The sequence below is a fragment of the Caenorhabditis elegans genome, chromosome X (genome assembly GCF_000002985.6).
Source record: "Caenorhabditis elegans chromosome X".
NCBI classification, from domain to species: domain Eukaryota; kingdom Metazoa; phylum Nematoda; class Chromadorea; order Rhabditida; family Rhabditidae; genus Caenorhabditis; species Caenorhabditis elegans.
Window position 1 is genome coordinate 2428592 of NC_003284.9, and position 16545 is coordinate 2445136.

Sequence of the window (16545 nt, forward strand, 5' to 3'; positions counted from 1 at the left end):
AATGTATAGCGTTTTTCACTGAAGAGTGTTAGGTGAACAAAGAACAGTCCACAATGTTTTTGTTGTTTTTTCTTTCTATCTCGAATAGTCAGACAAAGAAAATGCTCGTCACAGAATGTACAGTAAACAGAACATATTATGGAATGGAAAAAATTGGAATATTTTATGCTGTCTCAACTAAAAGAACATGAAAATTCAAAACAATTTTGCCACAAGTACAGTTTGGCAACATCGTTATGCCAAATAAATTAGCAGGAATTATCCGTATAGCTGCCAGCAGTCAACAGTATTGTATGAACCATGATGGTGTACTGAGAAACTAAAAGCAATAATCGCTTGAAATGACTGCCAACAAAAGTACATAATGGAAGAGTATTTTAGCATTCATGGAACGGTTAAAAGTGGGGTAGTTCCGGTAGGAATTTAGTCTGAATAAAATTTTTCAAAACGACCAAAAAAAAAAAAACAAAAATAATTAAAACAAAATTAAAGTGTAGCAACCGTAGGAGAAAAAATTTTCTGGTCGACTCTAAAAATTATGAATGACAAAAACTGAGTAATATTCACTTCTTGACTATAAATTTAAAACAATCCATTTTTTATAAATAATTTTACTATGTTAACTTGTTATTTTGGCACCATAGGAATAGTGAACTGTACCTTCAAAATATTCTCAGACTTGAGCCAGTTTTCCACTTTTTTGGAAGTCGTCGATCAAAAAAATTGTCTCCTTTGAGGGTTCTGGTTGACGTTTCAAATAATAACATTCAAACACTGTAGGGAGTTGAACTTGCGATATTACTATTACTTTCTCAAAAAGTGGCAAATTAATTGTCATTTTTTGGCTGTCAATAATAATTTTTTAAGAATATTTTGAAAAGATTGATATTTAATAACTTTAGCCCAAGATAAATTCTACACAGTTTCAAAAACAAACTTGCGGTGTAGGGTTTTACAATGTTTCTGTTTGAGCAAGTTGAACACAAATTCAAATAAACCTTTTATGAACTCAATGGCCCTCGATGCTAGTTAATTAATATACATATATAACCTGTCTCCAGGGCCACTCGAACAACAGTGTGCACACATTCCAGGTGAGCCACTTCCTGCCCTTAATCCCAAATGGTCTCATTAAATTATATGACCGGTATGGTATATGTCCACTCTCTCGTATTTGCAGAAGAAAAGAAAAATGTTTCACCGGACGGGCGTGATGCAAATTAATGCAATTCAAAGCTGTGGTTTGTGTATTAATCTGTTGTGTGTCATTCACCTGAACAGTTTCATTTTTGCAAAGTGTAAATATGAAAAGCAAAAAAAGTGCGCCAATATGGCAAAAAGGTTAACTTATATGAGTATTTGTATTTACAATTAAAACATAGAGTTTTTACGGGTATTGATTTCAAAAAAAGGCATTTCTAATCACAAGTATTTGGAGGTCTGGAGGCGTATTCTATAGCTATACAACGATAGAAAAAAAATAAATTTAAAAATTTTTAAATTCTGAAATTAGTTAAAAAACTGGAATAGTTGAACTTCCTCATCAGTGTAATCAGATTCACACCACTTCAGAAAATCCACTTGCCTGGTGTTTTCCAGTAATTGCTCGCGTGGGCAATACGGGCATTTGAATTTTGAGAGTCTGAAACATTTGTACGAATTATTAGCTCTTATCTAGTTAATTGTTTTGAAGATCTTATGCTCCTGGAATTTTGAACGTATAGACCCAAAATGTGCTCAAATGAACAAAAACCTAATTTTAGCTTGAATCTCAAATTTTGGTCACTTTACTGTGTCGCAGCGGTCCTGAGTTGATTTTTTTAGGTTATAATTTTTCATTGAATACTTTGGTCGTTTGGCTTACATTTTTCGTTGGTTCGTTGAAAGCCGATAGTTGATAAGTTTTTGCCATTTTTGTTCACCGTTCGGCTTTAAATGTACCTTAACCAACGAAATAATGTGAAATAAATTACCAAAATGTCTAATAAAATATGATAATTCAAATAAACCATCTTCGGATTGCAGCGACACTGAAAAGTGGCCAAAATTATAAAAGTTGGCTAAAATTAGACCATTATTTCTTTCGAAATTTTGAACCGCTATAAAATTTTTTTGAAAAATGTTTGAGAAGTTCCATTACAAAATTCGTTCATTTGAGCACATTTTGAGCATATACCTTTAAAATACCCATAACCGTTACTCGTATTTTAAGACGTCCCTTGCCTAAAAGCTAATCCAATTCGACTACTTTAAAATTATCTAGGATCTTGAACCAACTAATCGAGGTTTGCTTAGTGTGAGCGCCGTTCTCTACTTTGTGTGTATTTTCTGTGGGGCAAAGGGGAGGGGCACAGGACGCCAGCTCCGCCCACCGCTGAGGTCTCGCTAGGGTCGACGTAAAGCAGTCTCAGTCAGTGTCGTGTCGGCCAACTGCAACCACCACCTATCCCTACTACTACTTCTTCTATTCAATGCATAAAATCAGTGCCATCGTGCCCAACAGTCGGTTTTCACCGTGATCTGAGAGCAATCCAAAAATGCTTTTCTGAGATCATCGTGAAAGCTAGTTGTTGGTCTACGGGCTTTTGCGAAATACTCGAAAGTAAGATTTGAAAATTTTTATTTGAAAGATTAGATTTTGAAAATAATGAATACCTCGAACTATTTCTTTGCTGACGAATGCTTGTTGTCAAACGATTGATTGCATCTTTAGATATGACATGGCCACAAATCAACCGCATTGGAGGATTTTCCGCGTCACACTGCTCTTTCAGAATCGGACAGGTAAACGAGGAATGTGTTGCGTGGAAGCCGATTTCAATCGGAAGTTCATTATCATCGATTGCTGCAGGAGCAAAACCGACGGGAAATAGATCACCGAGTTGGATCATTGCATGCATGCCAAATCGCATTCTGAACATCAGAAAATTACGTTAAAATTTTGAGTGCCTGCAAAAGAAACCCACAAATTTTTTAACGGGGCTTCGTAGGGTATGAAGAAAGACGCCATTTTCAACGTTAGAATTTCACGATTTGTGAAGTCGAAAAGATACTTGTATCTTATATCAATCATCGATGGTTTTCCGACAAGAAGTGCTCCGACCAAGTGCTTGAACTTTTGCCTGTCGTCGACGAATGGTGACTTGAATCTTCTCAGATCTTTCACGGCTTTGTCATAGTTATTCGAGCCTAAAAGCAGAAATTTTTGAAGGAGGAGTAGCGCCAGTGGGGAAATTGCTCAAAACCACTAATATGTGGCTAAAATGACAAAGTATCATGACAAAACTTTAAAAAAATTTTTGAAAAATTTTTATTGCAAGTCAAAAAGTGAAAATTAATTTTATAAAAATTAGTGACTTGTTGCCACTTATTGAGAAAACTATAGCACTGTCGCATATTCGGATCCCTACAATATTTGGAACATAAGCACGTGGTGTCAGAGTGTCCCATTTCGGTTTGATCTACGTAGATCTACAAAAAATGCGGGAGAAGAGAGAAGAGACGCAGACTTCTCAACTGATTTTGCATGGTTAAGAACGTGCTGACGTCACATTTTTTGGGCGAAAAATTCCCGCATTTTTGTAGATCAAACCGTAATGCGACTGCCTGGCACCACGTGCATAAGTAGACAAAAAATTCAAAAGAAATTTTTTATTGAGCGGCGACTTCCAAAAAGTGGTGAAAACTGTGATTTTTTTTCGATTTTCAAAAAATCACTAAAAATTTAGAAACAAATATTTTTGAATTTTTCGTATATTATATTTGGTGATTGTGGGCCCAAAGGCATGTTTTAAAGCAACGTCCCAATTTTTTTTTCATATTAACATTTCAAACGATTAAACCCGAACTGTATGACTTTTAGAAAGCTTAAGTGTCCCTCCGATGAAGCTTTTGGTCAAACCCATTCAATGATGATTTGAGAGTGTAGGGATAGGAGAAGCGGGCGCAACTGCACAAGCCTCTAGCACCGCACACATACGCGAGCGCGCGCGCGCGTCGTCCAGCACACCTCGTCCTCTTCCTCTCCTCCCGACTTTCCTCCGTTCAGCACACTCTCGCCAATCTCTTACAGTAGCAACAGCAACACAAGGCCCCTCATTGCAAAACGCAAAAAAAGTGAATGAGGAGAGGGAAAAGATAGAGAACACCTTGACGAGACACCGTTTCGTCAGAAGAGAGATAGAGAATTCGGGCAGTCAAACACATCGATAGTGAGATGCAAATCGAATGGAAACGAGAGATGACTGGCTTGTTTTAAACCAACGGTGGGGGAATTAGTACGGAAACCACAATGGAACATTTGCAGGATATTGTTTTTATTATTACTTTGTGTGCGTAGATGCAGAAACAATATACCATTCTGATCATGCTTGAAATATATATAGCAGTAATTTAAAACCATTCCTAGGGCTCTAAAATGAACAATAAAAATTATAAAACTTTCAAAAAATTTTTGCGCTTTTGGACCACTTTTTGACTTGAAATAAGAAATTTCTAACATTTTTCGAAAAGTTTATTTATGATATTGTGGGTTCATTTGGGACATCTTTAAAGGTACAATTACCGTAGGACACCTTTAAAACTACAGTAACGCAGGTAACTACTCTTATAGAAATCCAAAACGACCGAATTTCATACTAAAACACTCCAAAAATTTTTAGATTTTCAAATATTTCCAGTCAAAGTTTTGGGAAATTTTCCAAATTAAAAAAATGTTGTTAATTTTTGACAGTAAATAAAAAAGTTTCCAAAAAGTTTCGAAAAGCTTCATTATATTGTTTGATCATATTCGCATCATAGGAGTAGGTTTTAATAGTTTCCCATTGATTTTTTAATTGATGGTTTTCTATACATTTTTTTGTCTTTGTATGTGAAAGCAGAAATTTCCCAAGTCGTTTTTTTTGGTGACCTGTTGGACTTAAGATCTCAATTGCGTAACTAATCGCTTTTCGGATAGCCAAGTCGCAAGGTCATAAATATTGGAGATAGCCCCCCGTAACCCACCTAGTTCGATATTATCAGTGATCAATTGGGTGTGGAGGTATGTTCTGATGTTCCCGTCTTCTTCTGGCTGAGCAGCTTCCAGGTAGTCCAAAGATGATTCAATATCTCCTTCTCGTAAATCACTAACAATTTGTTGAAGTGTGTCCGGCTCTGTGATGGAATACTTCTCATCCACATCAGACATCTGAAATTATGGAAATTGAATAGGATCCAGTCATATCGACACAACAACCATATCCATATCAAGGTGTCGCATTCTGAACAAGACCCAATTAAAGGATTATAAACGGACTTTCCGCTTCTTTTACACATCACATTCTATTGACAGTCTAACTGTCCTTGTCTTTTGTCATATAAAGAACTGTGCCGCCACACATCATACTTGTTTGCCCCATGACTGAGGTTAAGCCGTTCAGGTGAGCGGGGGGTGTTCTCCAATTACTATCAAGTATGGGACAGGGGGGGGGGGGGGGCAAATGTCGACAATGTAAATGACATCTCTTGTGGTTGTGGTGTGTCACATTGGTGTGCTTCAGTTGAAAAACTGATTATTACATTTGGCAACAGTACGCGATAAATTGATTTTAAAAGTAGTGTGTTTTGTTTGCTCAGTTTTTGCCCGCTGATGTGTCACAATCACACACACACAAAGCGTATTTTTCGTAAGAGCTATTTGCTCAAAGCACAAAGAGCAGTTCCGAATAGTTTGGAATAAGAAAACTAGCATATTGCTAAGTTGAATGATTTATCTGAATTTGTTTTCTGAAAAAACATTTTTTTTCTGTTCTGGATATTTTAAACGTATAGTTTCAAATTGTTCAACTTTTTATAGCGGTTTCAAAAGGGGATCTGGGTAATGACTTTTTATCGTCTCTTATTGCATATTTTGTGGTTTATTTTTAAAAGTTTTGTTAATAAAAATACAGTTAAAGCTGATAGTTGGCCAAATATGACTAAAGTTAGCCTACCTTTAAAAAAAAAGTTTCCTAAAAACTGCCGTTTTTAATTTTTTTTTGAGAAGTCTTTTTACAAAACTCGTTCATTTAGGCGAAATTCGTTTTTAAAAAATGTCTGGTTTTGCTCTGTTTTTCTCTCTCCCTGACCACTTCCAATTTTTTCAAATTCTCTAGATTTCACCTTTTTCAGCGCAACTCCTGTATCGGTTAGCCCATTACACATTGAAAAGTCGTAAATCATCGCTATCGTGAGTTGTCTGCTCAACTTGGAGTCATTCAAATCGAAAGTTCCCCTAAATGGAGTAATGAAATGCCGGTCCACCTGTTTGTCAATAAGCCTTCCCATTTTTGATATATGCAAATGCATCAGTTTGTGATGGGATGCTGCTTCTTTCGCCACTTTTGCTGCCCGCTCCGCCGCCGTTTCCATCAATATCTGGCCTGTTATAGAAACTTCCTCGAGATTATAGTTGAGGAACAGTTTAGTGCGCATGTTGATCAACGAATTTTCCACCATTTCTAGATTTTTCGACCAATTAATGAGATATTCGCATGCGTTGAATCTAATTTCTCCCGCGCAAGCCCGAATTGCGTTGACCTTCTCCTCTTGTCTACAATTGAACATTCGTCTCATAGAGAGCCAGCCTGAAAATTGGAAAATTGGAACTTACTTTTTCTTTTGAATTTTCTTGAATTTTCTTGATAAGAGTTCATAAAAACAACTGGCTTTCACGATGATCTCAGACGATTAGCTGTCATTCTGTAGATCACAGAGAAAACCGGTTGCTAAAAGAACCTATTTCATGAGTTCACTAGTAGTAGAGAGAATGATAGGGAGGACGACTGTTCACCATGGAAGGTGAGATACGGAATGAATCGAGCACTACTTGCCGGGAGAAAGACGGAGGCGAGAGGGGAGGGGATGGGCGGGGCCATACAGTCCGCCTCCTCTTTTCATCCTCCAAACAAACGCACTGATTCCAACACCGCTTTCTCTCTCTCTCTCTCTTTCTCTCGCACATCCTGCTTCTCTCGCTATACCATAAACTCTCAGTTTCTCCAGGATTGCTTGCAAGCAAAAAAAGAACCAAAGTTCAATAGAACAAGTTTTGAATGACACAAGCTTCCCTTGCAAAACCCCCTCACTGAATAGGTAGGAAATCGGAACGGAGTGGATTACAACAAACAGTGACAAAAAGTATTAGAGACAAATGAGCATTATTGAATATTTTTTCGTATTGTAAAACGGAGCAATTTTCGCTAAAATGACATAATACCAAAATGAAAAACTTCAAAAATTTTGACCTAAAAAAATTTTTTTTTGAAAGATTTACATTGGTACTCGATTTTTTAACCCATTAGGAGCTGACGAAACTTCATCTTTAATTTATTATTTTGAAATCTCAATGATGTGATCGGGTATTTATTTTAGTACAGTGATATGGTTGATTAGCTCTGATAAATTAACAGAAAACGCTGGAAACAATTTAAATCGAAATTTTATGTCATGGGCGTTTGTTGAAAAACAATAAACTTTGACTACATTTTTAACTTAAAAAATTTAATTTAATCACATTCATTATACCTAAAAAAACACAGATAACAGATTTGTACTGTAATAAAAAAGTTGAAGGTGGAGAAGCGCAAGTGGGAATTTTGATTCAAAACGACTAAATATCATAATACAACACTCCAAAAAGTTTCAGAATTTTCATAACCTAGGGTCAAAGTATTGGCAAATTGCGAAGTTTTTGAAAAACATGAGCTTTTGAGGAAATTCAAAGCAATGTGGCGTGTTCAAAATTTTTTTCTTGGTCAATTTCTAAAATTATGAGTGGCAAAAACTGATTGTGAGTAATTGTCATCTTTTGACAGTAAATAAAAAATTTTCAAAAATTTTTTTGAAAAGTTATATTATAATATTTGGCCAATTTGGAACACCCGGAGTGGGTTCTAACCATTTCCACACTGGCGCCACTCTACCGTCAATTTGATAATTCACTGATTCAAAAAAAAATGACTGAGAAAAATAATAAGTTTCACTTTGTTTTAGGAATTTTACGGTAAGAAATTTTTACTGATAAAAAAAAGATTTTAAGCCTTATGTTGAATATTTAGGTAAAAACATTTTTATAAGAATTTCAATTTTATTTTGGAATTCTAAGACTTTTGATTTAATTTCTTTTACAAATGTGGGGTGTACAAGCACCAAATATTAAAAAAAAACTGTCATATTTTTAGAAAATTTTATCAATTTTTTCCAAGAACATAATTTTTTTCTATGCTAGTACATGTACATGCAGTTGTTTTGAGAATTTTGAAAGCAAAAACTGTACAAGTTTCGCATGTGCTGTTAGTCATTGAAAAACATTTGTAAAGCAGTCTTCGACTGTGCAGAAGCCAAAAGTTTTTTGTTACAAAAATAGTTTTTTTCTGTGAAATTGTTGCAACAGAAAATAAAATTGATATCTTAAATTGAAAGCCTTAAAAAATATTACATAAAACTGGAAGAAAAATAATTTTTTAAGTGATGAAAATTAATTTTGAAAACCGCTTTTTGACTCTATATATAAAATTTTTCAAAATTTTTCTGAAAAATGGTTTTTAATTTCCTTACTGTTTGTACCTTAAAAAATTCAACACTTTCTCATTGTCTCGTCCTGTTATTCCTGTTTTTTTCGGTTTCCAGATGTGCCCCTTTACTTTTCATATTTGATTGTTTATGCCAATATTGACGACCGATTTGTTTACGTACGAAATCAATATGCTAAATGAAATATAAACTAACTCCGTTCACATTACTGTTATGAATATCATCAACAAATGCATATAAATTGGCTTGATTGAAATGGAGAAAAACACATCTAAAATCTAAACAGAATAAGTGACCGTATGTTGAAATGTTTTTGGGACCTTCAAAGATTTCATATGTGTTTCTATTATATTAGTATTTGAAGTGTGGGTACTTTAGCTGATCAAACGAATCGGGCTACGTTGTTGAGAATATGTCCTTATATGCTCAGAAACAAGCAATTCAAATAAAGGTACGAGAACAGTAATATGAATAATAAAATGATTTGGTTTTTTTTGTAGAAAATCTCACATCAATGGTCACATCAATATAACTATCAACAAAAAAACTTTATGATTCATGTTTGCCTTAGTAGTTCTCAAAAGAACAAGGCGCTGAGATATTTTTCGAAATCTATGGGGCGGAAATCTGAATGCTCTAGTAAAAACACAAGGACACTATGAAAAATTATTGCGGAGGAACGAGGAATGAGGGCTGTAAAAATGTAAGAAAATCAGATTGGATACGGATCGTTTGAGGTAAAATTGGAAAAAAAATATTTTGAAAATTAATATTTCACCATTTTCAATTTTATGGAAACTGTCAATAATTGGAAAAAAATCGTAACCAAAACGGCAATAATTCTTTATAAGTTATACAGTTTATAAGTTTATACAGTCTTAGAAAAAAAAATTGTAAGTAAAACGTTAAAATAAATTTTACGTCTAAACTTAGGTTAATTGCAAAACCTATTAAGTTTGGACAAATTTTGTAATCACCATTTCAAAATGTATACACAATAATTTGAAAGTTCCAGACATATAGCCAAAACATAACATAACTGATAGTTCCTGGAAATGAACAGTAAATATACTAAAAAAAGGATTCTTCTCTTTTATTAAAGGTGAGTAGTGCCAGTTAGAAATTTGTTAAAAACCACTTATATGGAACCAAAATGGCCAAATTTCATAGTAAAACTTTGGCTGTCAAAAAGTGGCAATTACTAAGTTTTTGCCACTTTGACACGCTCATATTCGAAGCCCTACAAATTTTTTTGGATTTTTTACTATGATATTTGGTTATTTTGGTGTCATAGGAATCTTCCAATTATTCATGGTATTTTTTTTAATTGTTAAAATATTTGAAAGTTATAATAAACTCTTTCAGATTAAAATTACTAAAATGGATAAAACATATAAATAAGTATTTAGTTTAAATCGCAGATCTAACAAATTTAATTTTTCTACATAATTCCAGTGTTTTTCAAAAACTATTTTTCAAATTAAAAACACCCGTGCTGTTTACTAAATCAAGGGTAATAGAATAACATCTGCTTTAAGTTTCAAAGTATTGAAAAAACCTACGATTCAATTCAAACAACTACAATAATTTCTTCGGGGGACAAAACCCATTGTACTAAATTGTATTAAAACTTGTTTTCAAATTATTGTTTCTATACACAATTTGCAAGTCGACGTATTTTATGTTGTATTTCCATACTTTTCTATTTTATTTTTGCACTTTACCAGGTTATTTTATTACGTTCGTTATTTATTTTAAATCAACTTACTACTTCCTTGCTCGTCATCAAATCGCAACCGTTTCATCTTTACTCCGTTACAATATTAAATGTGTGTATATATAAAAGTATTGTTTTCCTGAAAAACGTATTGTCGACGCATGATATTGTTCTTTTTTTTTTGTTATACCTGTAGAATATTGTTTTGTGTTTAGACGAGCCGTTGTTATAAAACTGGAAACCTCCAATTCATATTGTTAAGCGGGTCGAGCAAAAATATGCTTGATTTCAGGTCTTCTGGAAATGTTCATCTAATTTTCAGTAGGGAAATTGAAAAAAAAAATTGAAAGCAAATGTGAAAGTCTTGAGGAGAAATATTGTGGCTATTCACTGCAGTAATATGTCTTGAGAGAAGGGAGGCAAAGGGAGAATCGATAACTGCGCAGCACTGGGAAAGAGAAGGGAAGAAGCTACGGACCCAGAGGCTACTCTAGGAAATGAACGAATTGCACAATTTTCTGCTGCTGTTGCATAAAACTTCAATTCCTGTAGTCAAAGGATTATGATACGCCACGGAATAATAAAGTATACACCAAAACACTACATTCTTCTCTGTCTGGGTGGCTATTGATTTTCACGGCGCGGGTCACGAGAGTATACATACGGGAAGAGGATCGACGGACGGGAAGTGAAAAGTGTAAGGTGGAAAGGGGGGGGGGGGTTCAGGTTATAAACATCATGAAAATTTTAAATTAAAAACATATATTTGTTATTCACCGAGTTTATTAAAAATTATACATTTTTGTAGAATTCTAATTGAAAAAAATACAAGATCCAGAGGGCTAATTTTTAATTTTGCTTGACATTTATTTTTTTATTTTTTTAAATCTTTATAGGGCTTTAGTGCCTAAATTTATTATACGAAAAAAAAATTGAAAAATTAAAAAAAAAATGGAAAAAGCAAAAAGACAGCACATTTTCAGCAATTCCATCAAGTGAAGAATCAGCTGTGCACATAGTTATCGGTTCAAACAGCGTTATCAGCCACTTATTCTCCATTTTGCAGGTGTACGTTATTTGATCATCAATACATTTCGCAATCGTCTGCACTTGAAAAAATTGTCAACAAATTTGTATCAATTTTCAAGATCTTTGAAACTTTGTCGATATTGTTTAATTTCTTGTTGTTAAAAAACTTAAAAATTAAAAAAAAATTCAACAAACAAAGAAACAATACAACAAGTTAATATTTATTTGTATTATACAAAACATGAAAATTTAATAAAATTCAAAGTTCACAAATATCCACGAAATAGCATATGCTTGCAAAACGCAAAGAAACACAAAATTTTGAGAGCAAAGAGAAAGCATACACACGTGAACACCCCGGAAGAATAGGATACAATTTTTCCTCTCATACCAACATCCTTGCAACAATGCATGGGTTGCCCTAATTCTGATGACCCAGATTAGCATATGGCATTAATGATGTTTGCCGGCGCATTGTTCTTTTTTTCAGACCCTTGTTATTAAAACAACCGCGTAGAACATTTTTTAACAAAACTAGTAACTATGTGTTTTGAAACTTTTGTGAGTTTTTTATTTATATTCTGAAGCATCAATTCTTGCTCAAAAAATTTTTTTCTAAGAGTCTAAATTTTTTGAAAATCTTGACAAATTACCATAACTGAAAATTTTCAAAAACTTTGTTTTCAAACTTTTTCAATGTTCATTATATATTTTTGAATTGTTATGAATGGAATGTTCATGATGACTCATGTAATTCATGGCTTCCATCTACAGCAACATTTTTTAATGAACTATTACTTTTTCAGCAACAAAACATTATTGTTACGCTATGTTAAAGCAGTTTTACATGTTCAATCTAACATTTTTATAGTATTTTTCGGTTTGGCAAAATAAAAATGCATTTATTCTGATGTTGTAATTTCCAATAATTTGACAAACACTACTACGTTCACTTAAATGCGTTATGCACTTAGTTTTACTAATAAGGCTGATTATCTGTTTTCCAGCCAGTGATTTTTATTAGTTTGCTTCAGCTTTTTAAAAAAAGTTCTGAAAGTTTTTTCAGGTTCAGGTGATTTTTGAATATAGCTTTCTTTGGGGATCTCAACAGATTCAGAAAAATTCAAAAGCAATCTGAAAAAATATGAAAAACTATGTATAATATTTTCTCTCAAGTTTATTGTGTCAGTATTGATTGCCAAAAGATCTTACATTTTTGTAACCCTCCAGAATGTCCTTTTTCAGGTGATTTCCAGAATTTTTTGTAAATTTTCATCATGGAAAAAGTTAACATGAGCCTGCTCATTATAGTCTAGTTTCAGGTCATTGCTCAAAAAGAAATGCGTCAACTCGTGTCAATCGTCGCATCATTTTCACATCAGATCACACTCATTATAGCTTTTCATGGACCTTTTCTTGTTACACAAAAATGACGTGTCAGTCATCTAGATGACGTCGATATAAGACATCTTTCAAAATTTGCAAAAGTTTATGGTTACTGAGAAATTGTCTGTCACCGTTTAAAAATGTATGACAAGCGAAGATGCCAAAAATGACATCGTTTGTCAGTCGGTGACAAAAGATCAAAACTTCCCTGTTGTATACAGCCTGTTTGCTTGGGAAAGACAATAGATATATGAGCTCTCATCTCTAAACGGCCGCATGAATTGTAAATGAGAATTCGCGAATTTCGAATAGGTTTTCTGGCACGCAACAAGTTGTTTTCTTGAATTTAAATGTTCTATTTTCGAAACAATGAGTCTTTAAAAAGTGCATGGCAGTAGAGGAAATGTTATTGCGGCCAATTTACAATTTTCTGTGTCTCAGTTTTCTGAACAATTATGAATGTACTGCAATAATTACAGGAATGACACGTGCGACCATTAGGCTTCTAATAACTACTCAAACCTTCAAACAACAAACAAATGACGGTTGGGGTTTCAAACTAAAGCAAACGTGTTACCCAAAAATGTGTACTCCTTTTGGAATGAATTTTTAACAATGGATATCGTATTGAAAGTATAAGGGTACAAAGAATTTTTTGCATGTCTAATCAACGATATAAAGAGTCGAAAACTAAAATTGCAATTAGTTTGGTCCTGAAACTCGAATATTATTCATGTGAATATTCAAAAACATATGTTGTTATTTCATATTAGATGTTAGATAATTATAAATAAAAAATATATAATCATGAATTCATGTAGTAGAATAGATCTACTGCTATATACTGTTTTCCGGTAAAGGCCTGCTATGTGGTTTGCGCAATAAGAACATTATATTAGATAAAAAATAGTTCAGCGAAACTAATTGAGTGTAGATGTAACTTTTTTGTTCAATATGTACCGAAAGTATGTGGTTTTCTTTTTTAAATCTGATAAAACTATGGAATTCACGTCAAAATTTCAATACAACGTTTTCAAGGTGTCTCTGTGGCTTTGGAAAATAAAACTGCGAATATTCATTGTCAGATTGAGTTTTACAGTTTAGAAATCACAGAACAAATTCTGTTGAACAAATCTACATATTAAATTTTTGTAATGCAATTGAAACCGGCCAATTGAGAATTAGCTTCGGAATATTTGCCTCCAACTCTAAATGTTTCCAACTAAACCCTGCCTTGCGGCAGTTTTCTTGAAATCAGCTTATATATTTGTTGATAGATATTGCGTCTACCACAAAAAACTTAAAGCAATATTACATCTAAAAATTGTACTTAAAACTCCATTTTATAGTAACATACAAGTAATTTTATTATAAAAATATAATTGGATTAAATGAAGAAATGCTTTTGTTAACTGGTGCTCAAGTTAAACAATTAAATAGCTGTTAGCAAACATTTCCAAATTTCTCTATTAGAACAATTCTAAAATATTTGAAAGGACATCTTGAATACTACAAAGTGATTTATTAAAAACAATTTTTGAAAATGAAATGATAACCCGTTACAACAAAAATGACAAAAACAATATTTGCATGCTATTAAATTTAGCGATGTAAAATTAAAAAGAAAAACTTGTTTGAAGAAGAAAGCACCATGTAAAGGGAAGTTTGAGTGGTTTGATTTCTATGTGGCATATCAATTAATGTTCAATAATACTGGGAAAATAATAAGAATAGAGGTGAAAAGAGCTAGGGAAGTTTGTCGAACCGAGTTGCACATGTCATCAGCACAGCAGCAGATTTCACCTTTCTTACCGTAATCTCTGCTTTTCCGGCAATATTCTCCAGTCTTCTTTTGTTGCCATCCAGTGTAAGTTGGATCGTCGATTCCTTGGCAATCCACTTTATCGCATCCCATCGAGTATCCATTCTTCTTTCTTTCATCTGGGTCCGAATATGTTGCCCTCACACAATATTGCGAAGAAGTGTGGCAAATGTCTGGATTGATTCTTAGTAAGTGACCATCTTCCCAAATTCGATGGTACAGTCGACACTTCAAAGCATTCGTACCGAAATTGGAAATAGCAGCGAATAAAACGAGCAAAACAAGGACACGTCGGCAGTGCGGCATGGATGCTTCTTTGACTAGAAGTGAAATGTGGGGCTTCATGAATATGTTAGTCCGGGCACTATATGTCGCAAAGGCACGAGAATGTACAACCCCAAAATGGGCGGAGATAAAAACAGAAAAGCATGATATATCAGAAGAATGTCGCCATTTCACGCTATTTTTAGGGAGCTTCTGAGCATCGAAAAAAGCTTGGGGGAGAATGGAAAAGTGTGACCGGAGATCTCAGAACTGTGACAAAAATAATGTTTGGTTCAAAAGTTCATGAAAATGAAATTTCTCTATTCCGTTTTCTGTTAAATCTTATGCTATAACAAATTTTAAGTTAATTAGTCTTGTTATTAATTTAAAATTATTTTTCTGAAAGAGCAGTAAACATTGTGCTGAAATTGAATGAATTTTGTATTGGAAATTTTAAAAAATGTCCGCACATTTTTCATGACAGTTTAAAGTTAAAAAAGGCCTAATTTCAGCTAAAAACTCCAATTTTGACCACTCTTCCATGTCGCAGAGGTCCGAGGTTAATTTTTTCTTGTTTGCATTTCAATGCATATTTTGGTGGTTTATCTAGTGTTTTTTGTTGATCAAGGCTACTTGAAACTGATAGGTAACTAAAAAGGATCGACATTAGTTACTTATCCGCTTTAAATGTACCTTAATCAACAAAATTTTATGAGATAAACTACCAAAATATGCAATAGAGGATGATTATTCAAAAAAGTCAACGTTTGGATCACTGCTACCCGAAAAAGTGGCGAAAATTTGAGATTTCAGCTTAAACTATGCTATATTTTAGATCATTTTTAACTGCCATAAAAAAATTATAAAAACCTTTTTTGAAGCTTTATTACGATAATTGTTCATTGCAATACATTTTCAAAATATGTTCAAACTGTAATATGATCTACTCTTAATAAGATTATTAAGGGAAATTATGAAAAACTGCCAACAACTACGCAAAATATCAAAATCAGGGACCTAGCCCAGCAGCTACACAGAACTGCTTGTTTCAGAATGGTAATCAATTTTTTTGAAACTAAAACTAATTAAAATCTAAGAATTAATAACATAAAAGTAAATGTTTGTTTGGTCGGAAAATATGATTTATTCTTGTGTGAAATTGCAAAACTTGCCTAAAATAGTGTTTGAAATTGGCAGGTTGCCGAAATTGCCAGTTGTTGGCACTTTTTTGGCAACTGGCAACTTACCAACACTATTTGACATCTTTTTGAAACTTTTCCATAGCCTTATTTTTTTCGAATTAACTAAATTATTCGGCTTACTTCTCTTTAAAATTTGAATTTAACTGTGTGACAGTAGAACTCAAAATAATAGCTTGAAATTAGTTTGTAAATTCCTTCTATAAACGTTTTAATATGACCCTGTAAAACAGAATTGAACAAAAAACCACCATCAAGATGAAATTTCAATCGTTTAATTTTGCAAAGATTTACATTTTTTCAACCCAGTTGCTTTGAAGAAAACAACTTATTTTCATAAAATATTGGGTATTTTTTATTCATGTTTTTTCTGGTTCTCAAATCAAAAACCTATCGTAGTTAAAATAAATCGCAAAAAAAATCAGAACACGAAACCGCATTTTTAAAAATGTTCAAATAAACCAAACTTACATATATAACCCATTTTGTTTGTTTCGGTGTATTATGTTTTTATTTACGCGTATATATATGCCTTTGTAAATTGAATGTTTAACATTTCTGTACTTTTTTAAAAT

At 33.3% G+C, this 16545-nt stretch overlaps 2 protein-coding genes and 2 non-coding genes across 6 annotated transcripts; 1 reads left to right on the top strand and 3 right to left on the bottom strand.

Moving 5' to 3' along the window:
* Positions 1-1267: 1267 nt before the first annotated feature.
* On the bottom strand, positions 1268-10366 carry gid-2 (RING-Gid-type domain-containing protein; the record flags this gene model as incomplete). Of its 3 annotated transcripts, NM_076043.7 has the most annotated exons (6): positions 1268-1642; positions 2656-2913; positions 2967-3189; positions 5005-5188; positions 6142-6605; positions 10322-10366. In NM_076043.7, the coding sequence occupies 6 exons, from the start codon at positions 10356-10358 to the stop codon at positions 1510-1512; spliced, it is 1299 nt and encodes a 432-aa protein (NP_508444.1). The 3 variants fall into 3 exon arrangements, with proteins under 3 accessions (NP_508444.1, NP_001382745.1, NP_001382746.1); NM_001395783.1 differs by lacking the exon at positions 10322-10366 and having other exon boundaries at positions 1510-1642; positions 6142-6594; NM_001395784.1 differs by lacking the exons at positions 5005-5188; positions 6142-6605; positions 10322-10366 and having other exon boundaries at positions 1510-1642; positions 2967-3073.
* On the top strand, positions 2481-2588 carry mir-81. The gene has a single exon (NR_001270.2). It is a non-coding gene; the product is annotated as a pre-microRNA mir-81 (primary transcript).
* Positions 6667-6763, bottom strand: mir-82. Its single transcript, NR_001271.2, has one exon. It is a non-coding gene; the product is annotated as a pre-microRNA mir-82 (primary transcript).
* A 4012-nt stretch (positions 10367-14378) lies between the features above and the next one.
* On the bottom strand, positions 14379-14813 carry nssp-76 (Activin_recp domain-containing protein; the record flags this gene model as incomplete). The annotated part of the gene is made up of 1 exon (NM_076044.3): positions 14379-14813. One exon carries the CDS (start codon positions 14811-14813, stop codon positions 14379-14381), a length of 435 nt encoding a protein of 144 aa, NP_508445.1.
* Between the last annotated feature and the right edge of the window lie 1732 nt (positions 14814-16545).